Source organism: Eretmochelys imbricata, chromosome 3 (genome assembly GCF_965152235.1).
Source record: "Eretmochelys imbricata isolate rEreImb1 chromosome 3, rEreImb1.hap1, whole genome shotgun sequence".
NCBI lineage: Eukaryota > Metazoa > Chordata > Testudines > Cheloniidae > Eretmochelys > Eretmochelys imbricata.
The window spans coordinates 144,807,080-144,823,825 of NC_135574.1; the positions used below are offsets into that span (position 1 = coordinate 144,807,080).

The 16,746-nt window shown below is 42.0% G+C and overlaps 1 protein-coding gene across 1 annotated transcript in view; it reads left to right on the forward strand.

The window, feature by feature from the left end:
• Positions 1-16,746, forward strand: part of CRIM1 (cysteine rich transmembrane BMP regulator 1) — a 309,698-nt gene that overhangs the window by 176,727 nt on the left and 116,225 nt on the right. The window contains exon 7 of the mRNA XM_077811884.1: positions 3,846-4,043. Coding sequence (XP_077668010.1) covers positions 3,846-4,043 — 198 coding nt within the window. The remainder of the gene's footprint in view (positions 1-3,845; positions 4,044-16,746) is intronic.

Genomic DNA, 16,746 nt, shown 5'->3' on the forward strand with positions numbered 1-16,746 from the left:
CTCCCTATTTTCCCGTAACCTCTGTTTTGGAAATGGCTTAACAATTTTCACTGACACATAAGTGGGGAGAGGGGAATCACAAACCTAGCATACAAATTTTCAGTCTAAATGGTTACAATTTGGCAAAGTTATGAGCAACTGAAAACAGGGGCTTATAATGGGAAGTGCTAGGAAACCTTAACTATAGGCATTGCTATAGCTCTCCCTGTAATGAAACCAGGGGGTTAGTCTTCTGAATACAGCTGTTTGTATCTTTATAAGGGCAGCCGATGAAACTTCAAGAAATAACCCAACTTTCTCATTGTTGGTGGTATCACTCATTTCGACTCCTTTGTTCTTGGAGATAAGACTGTTTTCTCTTCAAATCCTTGAAGCACATCTATGGTCTGGAATTTAACCTAGGGGAGAGGAAAGTTTATCTCTGCACAGTATTTGGGATTTGCTCCTGTTGTTAGTTGCTAGTGTTAACTATTAAAATGTTGGCTATGTCTCAAACGTAGTGCTAGTTTGAGTTATTGTTTGTTTTGTAATCTAGAATTACTGCTTGTTTTTTATATCTAATGTAAAAAATTGTAATAGAGTTACATATGTTTCCTTTTTGTGTTTGTGAACAAAATACATCAGCACCGTTGCTAATTTGGATGAGTTGAGTACATTCCTGAAGATCAAAATATACTTTTCTTTGTAGTTGTGGGAAAGCATATGTAGAATAGCATTATTCATTTGCATGAATATTGAAGAGAAACCTCAGTATGAAGAGGTATGTTCCCAAACATAAGCATGATGATTACAGTAACATGCCCTGAGGCACACGTATCTCATTTTCTTTAGTAACAAGGAAGCAGGTCTTGGAGTTTTAAATTCCAAGAGATGAAACTGTGTTGTAGAGAGTAATGCAAATAACTGTTAAAGCTTTGAACTTGGCCTGATAGGGCAAAGTAATGTCATTGTGGCATGTATGTCTCTGTATTATGCAAAAACCGGGGGGACACAGGGAGAAAAAAGGATTTTTCTATAAAAGGCACTAAGCACGCAATCTGATGTCAATGCTAAGTCCCAAAAAGTATAGGGGAAGGCTTACTTTTTATGTCCTAAGGTCACGGGGTGTTAATAACAACATAACCAGGTGGTTTACAGGGTGAACTTGTCTCACCAATGTAAATTCATGGCCTTTCAACAGTTAGAAAACAAAATGCAGTCTGTTTGCTAATTATACACATATAATATACAAAAGTATAAAAAAATAGAGTTAGGTCCTGAAGTATGAAATCTAAGTTTGTATTTTTGTGTATGCTTATTCTACATGCAGTTTAATGTAGAAGGTCACACTGTTTTGGAACCTAACTGATTTGTTAGCAATCCTACATAGTACATAAATTGGAACAATCTGGAAATGAGTCTCTTAACATGATGTTTTTAATATTCTAGCATTCACTTGCTAGTGTCCACTTTACTCTAGTTAAGGGTGCAAAATAGTTTGTTATAACCCTGTTTTCTCTTCCTTGTAAGTTTTTACCAAAAAAAAAAAAAAATCTTTTCAGCCAGAGGTGCCAACTTTCTGGTTTCCCCAGGGGTGATCATCCCCTGCTCCACCCCAGACCCCACCGCACCTCTTCCCTTGCCTGCACCACCCCACCTCTTCCCGCCCTGTTCTGCTCCCTCCCCTAAGTGTGCCCTTCCCTTGCTTCACCTCTTCCTGCCCTAGCTCCTCCCCCTAGCACCTCCTGCATGCTGCTGAACAGCTGATCACCAATGGATGTGAGCCGCTGAGGGGGAGGGGCTGATCAGCAGGGCCACTGGTGGGTGCTGAGCATCCACTGTTTTTTTTTCCTATGGGTGTTTCAGCTCCAGAGCACCCACAGAGTCAGCGCCTATATTTTCTGCTGAATTTGTCTAAATTGGTTGTATTTGAAAGTTGGGGCAAAGATCCCTGCACCATTTTTGTATTTAGAGTACACAGAGGTGCTAGGTAGGTGAAGAGTATGTCCAGTGGAATATTTCAAACGAGTCTAAGAATTTCCACTTCTGTAAGGATTATCTGTATATGCATAGATGCAACTACTGGGAAATAGCCACTTCCTAACGTTTGTCTATTCTTTTGATATCCCCTCTCATAGTGACTGCAGAACTATATTATGCATTTGAACATCCAGTCTCCTATCCATTTTTTTTAATATAATTACACCAATGTGCACTCATAGTATGTATGTGTTCTTCACAAGTGCACACTTTTCAACACTTGTTACTAGGCTCTAATCAGCCTTAGGCTTACCCTGGGCCTTCCTACCCCAGGCTGGATCTGAAGGACCCCGATTGTCACCTCAGTAATTGTTCTTATGTTTGAATTTGAGATTTGATTCAAATTACGTGCTGTCAAGCGTTGTGCCTCTGAATGTACTGGGATCACCAGAGGCCAAAAGACTTGAAAGATTGGTTTTATTTAGTTTTATTTTAAAATATACATCCATCTAACATTCTGAGCAAGTAAAATTTTTATAAAAACAATTACAATTCAAACCAGCTAACTAAAATAATAGACACATCCGATACCCCCAACTCCAATTTGTGTACGCTGCTTCACCGATGACCGTCATTTCTTCACTTCAGAAAAAAAAATGGTAGAACAAACTATCCTTGCAATGTGACTTAAAGGTCATGCATCTGGGCTCTGGGGGAGGTAGCAGTTTCCATAATCAAGGAGCTCTAATGGAGAATGTCCTACCTCCAGCCTTCTGTGAGACCATGCCCAGACACAAAAATCAAGGCAAAAGTGGTGTGAGTTCAATTGTGTGAGCTCAGTCGAGCTAGCTTAACATGGCTGAAAAACTTTAAAAAGCATTGAATGGGCTCTTCAGTTACGTTAAATTAATGAGATTGAGCTAGCACAATTTAAATTGAAATCCATATTTCTTGTCTGTCAAAACAAGGCTTGAACTGGGTCTCACCTTTCATGGTATCACATAGAAGAGAAGTGGTCTCTGAGGTAACCATGATCTAACCCATTTAAGGTGTTGCATAGTTTAAAACCAATACCTTAAAATACACTTGGAAATTTACTGTAAGTTGTGTGCATTCTGGAGCAATTTGATTCCTGTCATAAACACCCTTTCCAATCAGGATGCTGCATTTTGTACCAACTGAATTTCCAAGTGGCTGTAATATGCAGAGCATATTACAGTAGCCTAATCTGAAGATGACTAAAGCATGGATCATAGTGACAAGGTTAGCCCCTGAAAGAAAAGGGCCCGGTCTTCTCGCCAAGTGTAGATGAAAAAGGAGTTACCTGGGTCTCCAGTCCAGGGATTCTCAAATTTCATTGCACCATGACCTCCTTGTGACACAACAAAGCTCATTATATGACCCTAGGAGTGGGGACCGAAGCCTGAGCCTGCCTGAATCTCGCTGTCCCGGTTGGGGGGGGGGGGGGGGGAAGCCCCAGCCCCAGCCCCAGCCCCACAGCTCTGGGGGAAGGGCAAAGCTGAAGCCCAAGAACTTCAGCCCCAGGCAGGGGGGCCTGTGACCCAAACCCTACCACCCAGGTCTGAAGCCCTTAGGCTTCGGCCCCGGGCTCCAGCAAGTCTAACGCCAGCCGTGACGACCCCCTTAAAATGGGGTTGTGGCCCACTTTAGGGTCCCAACCCACAGTTTGAGAACCGCTGCTCCAGACCCATCACCTGGCTGAGGACCAAGTCCCCAGGAATGCGTTGAGCTCTTTTCCAGAAAGGGAAAAGGGTCTCAAGGCCAGCCTCTATAACAGTGATATCAAACTGCATGTTTATAAATATCTTCCAGGCATAACAGGGAGAATAAACTGTCTCTTCTTATTATAATTTGTCTTGATTTAGATCCAGTATATCCAGTTAATAACCCTGCTGGCTGCTATGCCAATGGTCAGATCCAAGCACATGGAGATCGATGGAGAGAAGATGACTGCACTTTCTGCCAGTGTATCAATGGAGACCCTCACTGTGTGGCAACAGCCTGTGGACAGAGTTGCCTGAATCCTGTTAAGGTACCTGGGGAATGCTGCCCAGTGTGTGAAGGTAAGATATATTCATTTCAAATGCTGTCTCCCAGTAGAAGCCTCCCTGTAAGGGCTTGTCTTCATTAGATAACATTATCACTTTGAGTCATAATTGTGATAAGGTGACCATTACTGACTTGTGTAGGTCAGGACAAATTCTGCTAGACACTCGTGCTTAAGGCTACGTTTGTGTCATGGAAGTTGCGGAATCCATGACTTCCAGAGACCTCCATGACATGGCAGGGGCTGCGGGACTCTGGCGCTGGCAACCAGTGGGGCCTGGCAGGGTTCCAATGATAGGCGACAGGGTAAGGTTCCAGTGACAGATTCCTGATGGGGCCCTCTTCAGGGTGACTGTCTCATGCCGGAGGGTGGGGGGTGAGCAACTGGGGGTGTCCCATTTTCTCCAGAGTACAGAAGTTAATGTTTTGTATGAGGAAATGGTGGCAGAGATGCATTTTTTGGCCCTGACCCTGCAAAGGCTTAAGCAGATGCTTAACATTATGTTGAGGCTATTCATAGGCTAGCATTTTCAAAGGAGTCTACGGCTGCTGGGCATCCAGTCCCCATTGTGTAAGTCTTTTGGAGGCTGAGCAATTTGTATCTTCTTAGCAATATTTATAGTGTGTTAGTGTATATGCTGAGGTTGTTAAAGGATATACAGTATTCAGCTGAGTTGGGCTCACTCAAAACTTGAATATGTTTGGGATGGCAAGGAAAAGTTCACAGAATTTTCAAGATACTGTCATTCTGCTGATTTTCAAAACTAACTGGTAATTTACTTTTCAAAAATTTAGTAGAATATTTGTTAATATTTTTCACTTTCAAAAATATTTTTATTGTGAGATATTTGAAAAACTGAAGTTTTTAATCTTAACGTTTGATTAAGGCGACCAGTTAATATTGAAGTGGAAAAGATAAACAAGTACAAATAAAACAATGAACATTCAACAAAAATGGAAAAAGAAAAAAGCTTAGGTTGAAAATAATAAAACATTAAGAAAATCAAAATGCTTTAATTAAAATATCCATTTTTGGAAATAGTGCCAAAAATTGGATGAAAACTTTTTCCAACAAGATAATTTGACCAGCGTTACATAAAACCTGCATCAATTATCTATATAAATTAGTCTTTCCTTTTTGGAAATTAATGTATAAATTTTGGGGGTTTTGTTTTTTTTAATTATTAAATTGCTATGTATGTATATTTTAAAAAATATACTATTTCATGAATAACATGTGTGAATTTAAATGATGTTCCTCACTTTAAGCTGCCTTTGGTTTGCTTCTGTTGCCTCATACACTTAAATATTTGAGTTCATTGAGGGGTAGATACAAATCTCATTAAAGTCAATGGAATTTTTTCCAGGAGCTATAAAAACTTTGATCTTTGAAAGTTTCCAGAAAATATTCTGTATTTATGAGTTGGAGCCAATGTTTCCAACAACTGTCTGGATTTCAGTAAGGATGCACTGTGTAAGCCTCAGAGATTCAGTTGTATACTAATCTTCTGAAACCAGTAAAGGAACACAATAAGCATGACAGTGGTATTTACTGTAATCAGTGCTTTTCTGTAATGGATATGGAATTACCCCTCAGTGCATGGCCCTGTGGAAAACCATGCCTACTCAGCCCAGTGGCGGATTAATGATTTTGCCGCTCCTAGGCCCTGAAATAATTGCCGCCCCACTCCCCAGCAGCTCCCGGCCCCCCCCCAGCCGCAGCTCACCTCCACTCTGCCTCCGACTCCTCCCCTGAGTGCACCGCCAGGTCCTGCTTCTCCCCACTCCCTGCCAATGCTTGTGCGTGAAACAGCTTCGCGCAGGAGGGGGGACGTGGGGGGAACGCAGTGCGCTCAGGAGAGGAGGCAGGGCCGGGGCGGGGATTTGGGGAAGGGGACCGATAGGGGCAGGGAGGGGGCGGGGAATGGGGGGCAGGGAAGCGGTGGAGTTGGGGCGGGGCCGGGGGCAGAGGGCATGAACCGGCCCCGGGGGAAACAGCCTCTGGCTGCTATTATAAATTTGCCACCCCTGCAAATTTGCCACCTTAGGCCTTGTCAGTGTAGGCGTTAATATGCTGCTGACTCAGCCCGGCAGCATACTGGCCACAAAAGAAGGTATCACACTAATTAAAGAAGAGCACAGATGCACCATCTCATAATGCTGGAATTGCAAGGTCCCTCTCCAATCTACCCTCTCCACATGAAGAGGAAAGGAGAAGAAACTAAATGTTCTCACCCCTAAACACATCATGGAACAGGGTGGAAGAAGAGGAAACATTTGTATAAAATTTCACCATTATTCTTTCTCTGCTTTTATATATTATAGAATTAAGAAAATATCTGAAATTGAAGGAAACAAAACAATGGGATTCAAAATCATGGACTGCTACCCTAAAAATAAGAGATTCCTCAAAGACATTTTATTTATCTTCTGACTTCCTGGATCCATTTTTGATTAAACATTTATACTCAAGCCAGAATCTGAATGAGCTAGCTGTCTTACTTTCCATGGATTTCATTTTTTTTACAGTCTCAGCTGCTAGCTTTCATTTCCTCATGGAAATAGCTCTCTTTTACATAATTGGCTGAGTTTTTAAATTAGCTCCAGGCAGATACCTGCCCTGAACAGCATTTTATAATCAACAGGCACTGAAGGAAAAGTATAAACATCTGCTGACTTGCAAATCTAGAAAATGGGAGGTTTCTATATTGTCCATTTGTTTTAGATCACAGTTGCTCCTCTTGAACAATAAGAAGCAGAAGTATGTTGTTAGAGCATATGAATTTTATAAACGGATTATTGGATGTCCTGTTGCATAAGACTAGAAACGATGAGAATCAGTTTCCTACGGGATTTTTTTTTTTTTAAATTGGGGAATAACAGGATCCCTTCTCTTTTAAACGTAGAGTAAAAAAGAGGAACTGGGTGGATAAAGGGGTCGATTATAGGATATTAGAACCTTATATTGAGTGGTCTCTGCGTATTCCCCTTGGGACTGGCAACTCCTAGTGTTGAGCTCTGGAATCTTCTGAAGAGTATTGTCCATTTGGGGGTCACTTGCCTCTCCTTCACTTTCCCCTGACAGACGATTCCAAGGGTATAGAAGGAGCAGTGTCCCCAGTTGCCCCTCAGTTCCTTCCTACCTGCCAAATGTGTTCTGAGCTTTTAATGCACAATATCCTTGATTCTTCCCTCATCAGTTTTTGTTTTTCTCTTGCCCTCTCAGGGCTGTTTTTGTTTAGATTGTCAGTTACTACAGACTTCTTTTAACAAAAGTAAAATTATCCCCATCTGGCATGGGTATCATCTGGACCTATATGGAGTGAGAGAGGTGCTTCTCATTTTGCTGATGGGAAGGCTTCTCAAGCTCAGTCGAATAAATCTGGCGACTTGTAAGTGCACCTCTGGCTTTGGAGCCTTTGCCTGGTTTAAATGGTCCCCAGTCTTAACTGGCTGCCCAAGCCTATTGTCAAGGTCCCAGCACGATCAACACACAACGGAGGTCCCAGGACCACTGACATAACACCTAGATCCCTACAGGTTCATCTAAGTTTGTGTGTAGGATCTGGCACCATAGGCTGTAGTGAACCAGGGGTGGCTAGGTGCCCACTATAAATTCCACTAATTCATGGAGGTTCAACTGAATCCAGTGCCTACAATCCAGTACTGCGGACTCTGGTGAACTTCTTGAGGAAGTGGCCCAGTGTTCATTATGCACAGCATTAACATCCCCAACAGAGTCTGGATCATCTGAATTTGATGCCAAGGTTTCAGCACCGTTGACTTGCTTGAAGTAATCCAGAACCAATATAAGTGACATTAAGTCACAGCATCCATTCAGGATGACGAGGTCTAGTGGTGCTGATGTAGTATAATTGACTCTTATGAACCACTTGCTTGAAGTGGTTTGGCACGCAGCATAAGAAGCGCTAAGGTCCCTGGTTCCACCAGTTCCAAGGATATATCACCAGTGGCTTTGGTGAACCACTAGTTGGAAGTCATTCTGTACCCACTTGAAATGGCAGTCAGGACCTAAGATCTGTTCTAAGTCATCATAATTTGGTGCTAAAGATCCAGCACTGTTAATTTGGGCACACTGCTTGTCAAAGGGGGTACGTACTCAGAATCAGCAATACCCAGGTCCCAGGGTTTGTCCAAATCAGCTGGGTCCAATGTCAGTGCTGTTGACTGTCTCTGAAATTCCACTTACTAAATGGGTGCTGTAGCCTCAATAAATTTGTCAAGATTTGTCAAGGTCTGCTGACTGTACGGTACCAGCAGTGCACCACCCTTCATTTTCTGGCGCCATTAACTCTATACTTAGCAGTCCATTGCTCAAGACCCAGCTCTGCAGGTTCAAGAGAATCCTATGCAGTGAGGCTATATGTCTGGTATAAGTGGTTCAGAGGTCCTCAGACCTTTCTCTAGATTGGCTGAATCTAGTGCCCAGAACATTCATCCTCCGTTTTAGCAAACAATTTGTTTCAGGTGCAGATGCCTAAGGAATGTTCTCATATTGATTATACTAAACTGACCTGAAAATGAGCATGCAGATAGTGACAGTGCCGAATGATAAAGCACTTAATTTATAATTTGCAATTCTCAGATGAGATTTAGGGCTTGTCTACGTGGTGCATTAGTCTGGACCAATGGGTGTAAATTCTAGTCTGTACCATTTATCATGTGTTAATTGGCCTGTTTGGACTTTGGCATACACAAAGTTTCCTACAGTGCATGAATGTAGTTCCATCTCTTTCAAACAGTACTACATTAATGCATGCTTGGGAAGTTTGAGTGCGTGCTAGTAGGGTCCACGCAGGCCAGTTAGTGTGTGAGATGCTGGTGTAGACTAGAATTTACTGGAATGACCTGAAGAAGAGCCCTGAATAAACGTGAAAGCTTGTCTCTCTGCTCTCTCACCAGCAGAAGTTGGTCCAATAAAAGATATTAACTCACTCGCCTTGTCTATCTAGTTAGATCTCATTTTGACATTATCTGTTATGCCAGGGTAGGCTCTGTAGGTAGATCTCATTATTATAAAGGATAACATCCATTGTGTTTAGTTCTGTGTCAGGGTCAAGCAAAATCCCATGTCATTGGCAGATTCCACTTTCTTGGATTGGAATCAGGAACTCTTCTTCATATTCCCTCTGATTCACTTGGTTCAGGAGATCCGCCTCCAGGTAAGTGAGGATGGAACCAAGATGACGCCAGTAGCCCTAATCAGATCTTGGCAGTTTTGTCTTCAAACATCATAGGTCTGTTTAACTTTGCTTTCCAGTTCACTGGAGAGTTGTCTTCATATTGGGTTACGAGCACAAACCTGAGCCTGGGTTCTACCCTGAATTCTGGGTACATTCTTTGGAAGTTTAGTGGCTGCTATTTTAAAGCAATAGCTTTTGACCTATAAAACCTCTCTTGCCTCTTCATGTTGCTATAAATACTGTGTTTGAATTCTGCCAGGCTGCACAGGTTGTGATTGCAGCTTTCGTTCTCATATGTTGCGTGGCAACAGTCCTCCTTTATCTTGTAGTACCTTAATTTATAGAAGTGTTACTCCATGTGCTGCTTGAATTGCTTCAGGTAGTTGCTTTGTCTTGATGGCCACGCCAAAGGAAATTTAAATTTTTTATTAACAACGCACTTTGTTGCACTGGGAATACCATAGGATGGACACATTCATCTAGTTTCCCCAGAGTAATTCCCCCTGGAACATGTATCTTTTTTGTTTTTGGGTTGGAGCCTTGTTTGAAAAAGCTCTGGGGATCTCTAGTCTATTATTGGTCAGATGATCATCTGTATCATAAACCTATGAAGAGGTAATTCCTCGTGGCCATAGCTACAGTCCAGATTGTCAGATACAGGCCAAATTGCCAATCATCTAAACTATAATCCATATGGAAAATGTGGTTTGGTTGATGTCCTTATCCCCATTTATAGTCTGTATCTCCCCAAGTCTTTTTTTACAGGCTTTTTATAGCTCGCTGGGTATTCATTCTTCTGGAGACACCAGATGGTATTCAACTGATACAAAGTTAGTATCCACTACATACCTGCATATTACCTTTTATTTTTCCTTTTTTTTTTTTTTTTTTTTAAGAATTTGCAAGGCTGGTAATTGAAGCTTTCTAGGTGCTTGGAGCAAATATTTGTTTTTCATGGAGGTCTGATCTGGGTGAGTAAAATTGCACTTCCTCCTACTACTCTCTTTAGCTGCCATCCAGAGTTGATGTTTATTTTGGCACCTTTGCAGCCCTTGTTCACCTAGTGCTCCTTAACCAACCTTCCTAAGGTGTACTGTTTGTGAATCTCCTCCAAGTGGGAATATGCAGAGGCCACTTGAAGAGGAGAGAGGTTACTTACCAGCAAATGTTGTTTTAGACTGCAGCCTCTGCAAATTCACACTTGCTATTCACCTTTCGTACTTCTTCAGAGTCTCAGATCAAGAATCCAAAATTAGGGCTGGTTTGGACACACTGCTTTTAATTATCATCATCTCTCACTACTGCATCATGGGGAAGTTTGGGGTTTTTTTAAACATAAAGCCTTCACAACATACCAGATCTTTAGCCTTAAAAAAGGAAAAGCTACCGTTTAAAAGTTTTATCCCTGTGACTCACCAATAAATCCTGACCATGAACTGACTCTGTAGGTCTGTGTAGTCAGGAGTTTTATTAAACCTTCCACAGAATTCCTGCATTGTAGGTGCTCAGGTGCACTGGTTGTCTTGACTCTTGTTAAAATTTTTATAGTGCCTAAGAGGGCGCTTTTCTGGAGGTCATTGTTATACCTTGCACTCCTAACATGTTCTTGAGGTGCTCATTCAAATCCTTAGGGATCTCTCCGAATGCTCCAGAAATCACAGGGATTGTCTTTATTCTAGTTTTCCATAATCATTCCACTTTGTGGCATAGTTCTTCATACTTTGCTGTCTTATCTTTTCATTTTTTTATGTTTCTGTCTGCTGGTGTAGCAATATTAGTAAACATAGTCTTATTTGTCATCTTTTCTACAATAATTATGTCCGACCTGCTTGTCTGCACCATTTGGTCTATGACAATTGCCTCTTCATTCTTTAGAGTGCTTTCCATTCGGTGGTTTTTATACTGCATGGTTCATTTACATCTGCACTTGATGAAGAGACTCCAATGCAGACACTTGGCAACCTTATTGTCTCTTCAGATATGCTCTCCCAGCCAGGCTCCTGCAAGTGTTTAACACATGCTCCCCTGTTTCTTCCTTTTTGGAACATATTCTGCAGTTCAGGGAGCAGTTCTATAGGTCAGTTTTGTTTCAAGTGTAATTAAGCCTTAAGGATTGCTCTTGTGTTGTTCATAATGAGTCTGTCTGATAGTCTCTCTCTTTTGAGCTGTTCTTCTACAAGCTATGAGTTTGTTAATCTTCTATCGCTAATGGGTTTGGTGTGTCTCCATCACTGTCTGTGCTTTGATTTCTGAGTAAAGCTTTCCAAGTCTTTTCTCTGGCAATTTGCTTTCTCCTTTCTTTTATGCTTTTTAGGGCTGAGATGCATGCTTGGCTGTCACTTGTTATCACAACCAGATGATCTTTTACTCTGGCTAATTCCACATATATTTTGATGTTATAGTCCTCATTGTAAATTGCTTTCTCCACAAAAAGCAGACCTTTTCATCCATTACATTGTCGAATGTACATCATGTCCACATTTTGATTGACATTAATTACTTTGTCTCTTCAGGAACTTCCTTGTTTGGGTGTCAAATTTTATCTTCTCCTCTTGATGCCACTTGATCACTCTGGCAGTTTACTGTACAACTGGTATCATCCTCATATTAGTGGCTCGGATCAAATTCTTCAAGTTGAGTTTTGTCTTTAGGGTATTTCTTATTTGCCTGTAATATTCTTTTCTCACTTCTTTGACCCGCATGTTATAACTCAGACATTTCCCTGAGACCAAGTTATTTGAAGATGCCATGCTGAGAGAGATCTTGGATAGTAACTTGTATGCAATCTGATTTTCCCCCTGACCGTCTTTACAGATGCTGGCACAAATTTAGCCATGCCAACCCATAGCTTTATATCTTTGCCAAACTTCTCTACACATCATCATTCTCTATATCTCCTTTTGTGAATGTCTGTATAGTTTCAGATAATCCATTTATAACAAATGGTTAACTGGTTTTTCTCTTTGCTGATATGATAAATTGTGATTATCTCTCAGAGCATCCATGTCAGCAGCAGCATTACTTCCACAAACAGCACTGATAAGGAATCCCTTTAAAAATTCCTCTCTTAATTTTGACCTCATCAATGAGAGTCCCTTCCAGGTAGTCGAGTGTTCCAGTTAACCATAGGCTGCTATAGAAAGGAAATGATCTTTACACGAACCTTGTCCCTTTTCAGTGTCTTAAAGATCCACGAATGTGGGGATGCTATCGTATGCTTTTTGGTAATCTGTCTATATCTCTGCATGTGTTTTTTTTTTATTTTGCATCTTCTGTGATCTTGCTGTTCAGCTTGAAGTGATCTTTTTGTCCCTTTTGTGTTTACTATGCAGCCTTTTTGCTCAGGAGACAGCATTGCCTTGCAAGCTACTACTATCTGGATCTTCTTTGCCAGAAATGCTGTTAGAAGTTTCCACATGTTGATTAAACATGTGATTGGACTACAATTCATAGGATCACTGCAGCCTTTTTTGGTTTGAGGATGGTTCTACTTGTCATCATCCGTCTTGGACATCTGTTCCTCAAATATGTGTTCTTGAAAGATTTATTAAATTGTTCAAGGAAACAATCATGGAGAGTTGTTAGGCATTTCAGCCGGAATCCACAAACCCCATCTGGTCAAAAAGAAAAGGAGTACTTGTGGCACCTTAGAGACTAACCAATTTATTTGAGCATGAGCTTTCGTGAGCTACAGCTCACTTCGTCGGATGCATACTGTGGAAACTGCAGAAGACATTATATATACACAGAGACCATGAAACAATACCTCCTCCCACCCCACTCTCCTGCTGGTAATAGCTTATCTAAAGTGATCATCAAGTTGGGCCATTTCCAGCAGAAATCCAGGTTTTCTCACCCTCCGCCCCCCCCCCCCCCCACACACACACACACAAACTCACTCTCCTGCTGGTAATAGCCCATCCAAAGTGACCACTCTCTTTAAAATGCGTATGATAATCAAGGTGGGCCATTTCCAGCACAAATCCAGGTTTTCTCACCCCCCCACCCCCCTCCAAAAACCACTCTCCTGCTGGTAATAGCTTATCCAAAGTGACCACTCTCCTCACAATGTGTATGAAAATCAAGGTGGGCCATTTCCAGCACAAATACAGGTTTTCTCACCCCCCCACCCCATTTTTTCAAAAAAACACACAAAAACTCACTCTCCTGCTGCTAATAGCTTATCCAAAGCGACCACTCTCCCTACAATGTGCATGATAATCAAGGTGGGCCATTTCCAGCACAAATCCAGGTTTTCTCACCCCCCCACCCCCATACACTCACACACAAACTCACTCTCCTGCTGGCAATAGCTCATCCAAACTGACCACTCTCCTTACAATGTGCATGATAATCAAGGTGGGCCATTTCCAGCATAAATCCAAGTTTAACCAGAACGTCTGGGGGAGGGGGGGGTAGAAAAAAACAAGGGGAAATAGGCTACCTTGCATAATGACTTAGTCACTCCCAGTCTCTATTTAAGCCTAAATTAATAGTATCCAATTTGCAAATGAATTCCAATTCAGCAGTTTCTCGCTGGAGTCTGGATTTGAAGTTTTTTTGTTGTAAGATAGCGACCTTCATGTCTGTGATTGCGTGACCAGAGAGATTGAAGTGTTCTCCGACTGGTTTATGAATGTTATAATTCTTGACATCTGATTTGTGTCCATTTATTCTTTTACGTAGAGACTGTCCAGTTTGACCAATATACATGGCAGAGGGGCATTGCTGGCACATGATGGCATATATCACATTGGTGGATGTGCAGGTGAACGAGCCTCTGATAGTGTGGCTGATGTTATTAGGCCCTTTGATGGTGTCCCCTGAATAGATATGTGGGCACAGTTGGCAATGGGCTTTGTTGCAAGGATAGGTTCCTGGGTTAGTGGTTCTGTTGTGTGGTATGTGGTTGTTGGTGAGTATTTGCTTCAGGTTGGGGGGCTGTCTGTAGGCAAGGACTGGCCTGTCTCCCAAGATTTGTGAGAGTGTTGGGTCATCCTTCAGGATAGGTTGTAGATCCTTAATAATGCGTTGGAGGGGTTTTAGCTGGGGGCTGAAGGTGACGGCTAGTGGCGTTCTGTTATTTTCTTTGTTAGGCCTGTCCTGTAGTAGGTGACTTCTGGGAACTCTTCTGGCTCTATCAAGCTGTTTCTTCACTTCCGCAGGTGGGTATTGTAGTTGTAAGAATGCTTGATAGAGATCTTGTAGGTGTTTGTCTCTGTCTGAGGGGTTGGAGCAAATGCGGTTGTATCGCAGAGCTTGGCTGTAGACGATGGATCGTGTGGTGTGGTCAGGGTGAAAGCTGGAGGCATGTAGGTAGGAATAGCGGTCAGTAGGTTTCCGGTATAGGGTGGTGTTTATGTGACCATTGTGATAATGTCACGGCTAACCTGGTGGCTGAACTTTGTGACTTTGTCCTTACCCATAACTATTTTACATTTGGGAACAATGTATACCTTCAGATCAGCGGCACTGCTATGGGTACCCGCATGGCCCCACAGTATGCCAACATTTTTATGGCTGATTTAGAACAACGCTTCCTCAGCTCTCGCCCCCTAACGCCCCTACTCTACTTGCACTATATTGATGACATCTTCATCATCTGGACCCATGGAAAAGAAGCCCTTGAGGAATTCCACCATGATTTCAACAATTTCCATCCCACCATCAACCTCAGCCTGGTCCAGTCCACACAAGAGATCCACTTCCTGGACACTACAGTGATAATAAACAATGGTCACATAAACACCACCCTATACCGGAAACCTGCTGACCGTGAGAAAACCTGTATTTGTGCTGGAAATGGCCCACCTTGATTTTCATACACATTGTGAGGAGAGTGGTCACTTTGGATGAGCTACTACCAGCAGGAGAGTGAGTTTGTGTGTGTATGGGGGTGGGGGGCGGGGTGAGAAAACCTGGATTTGTGCTGGAAATGGCCCACCTTGATTATCATGCACATTGTAGGGAGAGTGGTCGCTTTGGATAAGCTATTACCAGCAGGAGAGTGAATTTGCGTGTGTGGTTTTTGGAGGGGGGTGGGGGGGTGAGAAAACCTGGATTTGTGCTGGAAATGGCCCACCTTGATTATCATACGCATTTTAAAGAGAGTGGTCACTTTGGATGGGCTATTACCAGCAGGAGAGTGAGTTTGTGGGGGAGGGGGGGTGAGAAAACCTGGATTTCTGCTGGAAATGGCCCAACTTGATGATCACTTTAGATAAGCTATTACCAGCAGGAGAGTGGGGTGGGAGGAGGTATTGTTTCATGGTCTCTGTGTATATAATGTCTTCTGCAGTTTCCACAGTATGCATCCGATGAAGTGAGCTGTAGCTCACGAAAGCTCATGCTCAAATAAATTGGTTAGTCTCTAAGGTGCCACAAGTACTCCTTTTCTTTTTGCGAATACAGACTAACACGGCTGTTACTCTGAAACCCATCTGGTCAGGTATTTTCCAATTTTTCATTCCTTTTGATATCTCATCTATTTCTTTCTTGTGTATTCCTCTGTTGTTTGATTTTTAAACTTTTCACTCATGTTTTTAATCCAGTTCACTGTCTGATTATTTTGTACATCCTCATACCAGATTTCCTTCTAGTAGCGTGGAAATTCTTCCACGTTACTTATTGGCTTTCTGTTTTTTTACTGTTTTGCTTTAACGTTGATCTGATCAAAGACTCTCTTTTAGGGTCTCTCAGGAAGAGTCTGTTCTCTTGATACTCATGGCTTCATGCTTAAAATCTTTCAAGCCTATGACTCAATGGATCAGCTTCTGTCCATATTGTTTCTTCACAACTCATCCCTTTCATTCAGCTGATATTTCATCTCCAGGGCCATTTACTTCTGTTTTCTTGTCAAATGATTTTTCTCAAATTTATCCAATAGGCTGATATATCATAGTAAAAGTCTTTTTTGTTATTTTTATTATCACTGAAGTGCGTAGGCACCTGAGTCACGCAAACCTAAGTCAGTCATTGACAGCCAAACAAGGCAATCATCTTCTGTTGAGCTTGCCTTCCCTTGAGGAAACTTTGATAGGCAGCAGTCTTCCTTGGTTCCTGGCCCCCACTCATCTCCTTTCCTGATATGAGAGCTGAAAGTCTGCTCTCCAACCTGGACAGACAGCAGCTCAGCTGGGGTCTCAACATTTAGCTCCTCCCTCATAACCAAGCAACTGCTGCCCATTTACTCTCTTCTGGTCCATGTAGAATTTGTACATTCAATTACATTGACCATACTCACATATAGTTAGAACTTGATCCAAGATGGGGAAATTGCTGATCTTACAGTGGAAGAATTTATTGGTTAGTTCTATATAAGGAACTTATCTGTCTGGAAGCACCACCTAGGCACCTTACATTAGTAAAAACAGACATTCGCAAAGAAATAAATTACGCATAATTTAAGATTTAATAACAAAACACCTGCTCCCTGTAGTTAATCAGTGATAAGAATTAAAGACTTGACCCAACAAATAAATCTTTCACTGTGATTAGAAACTTACGCTTGGTTCTA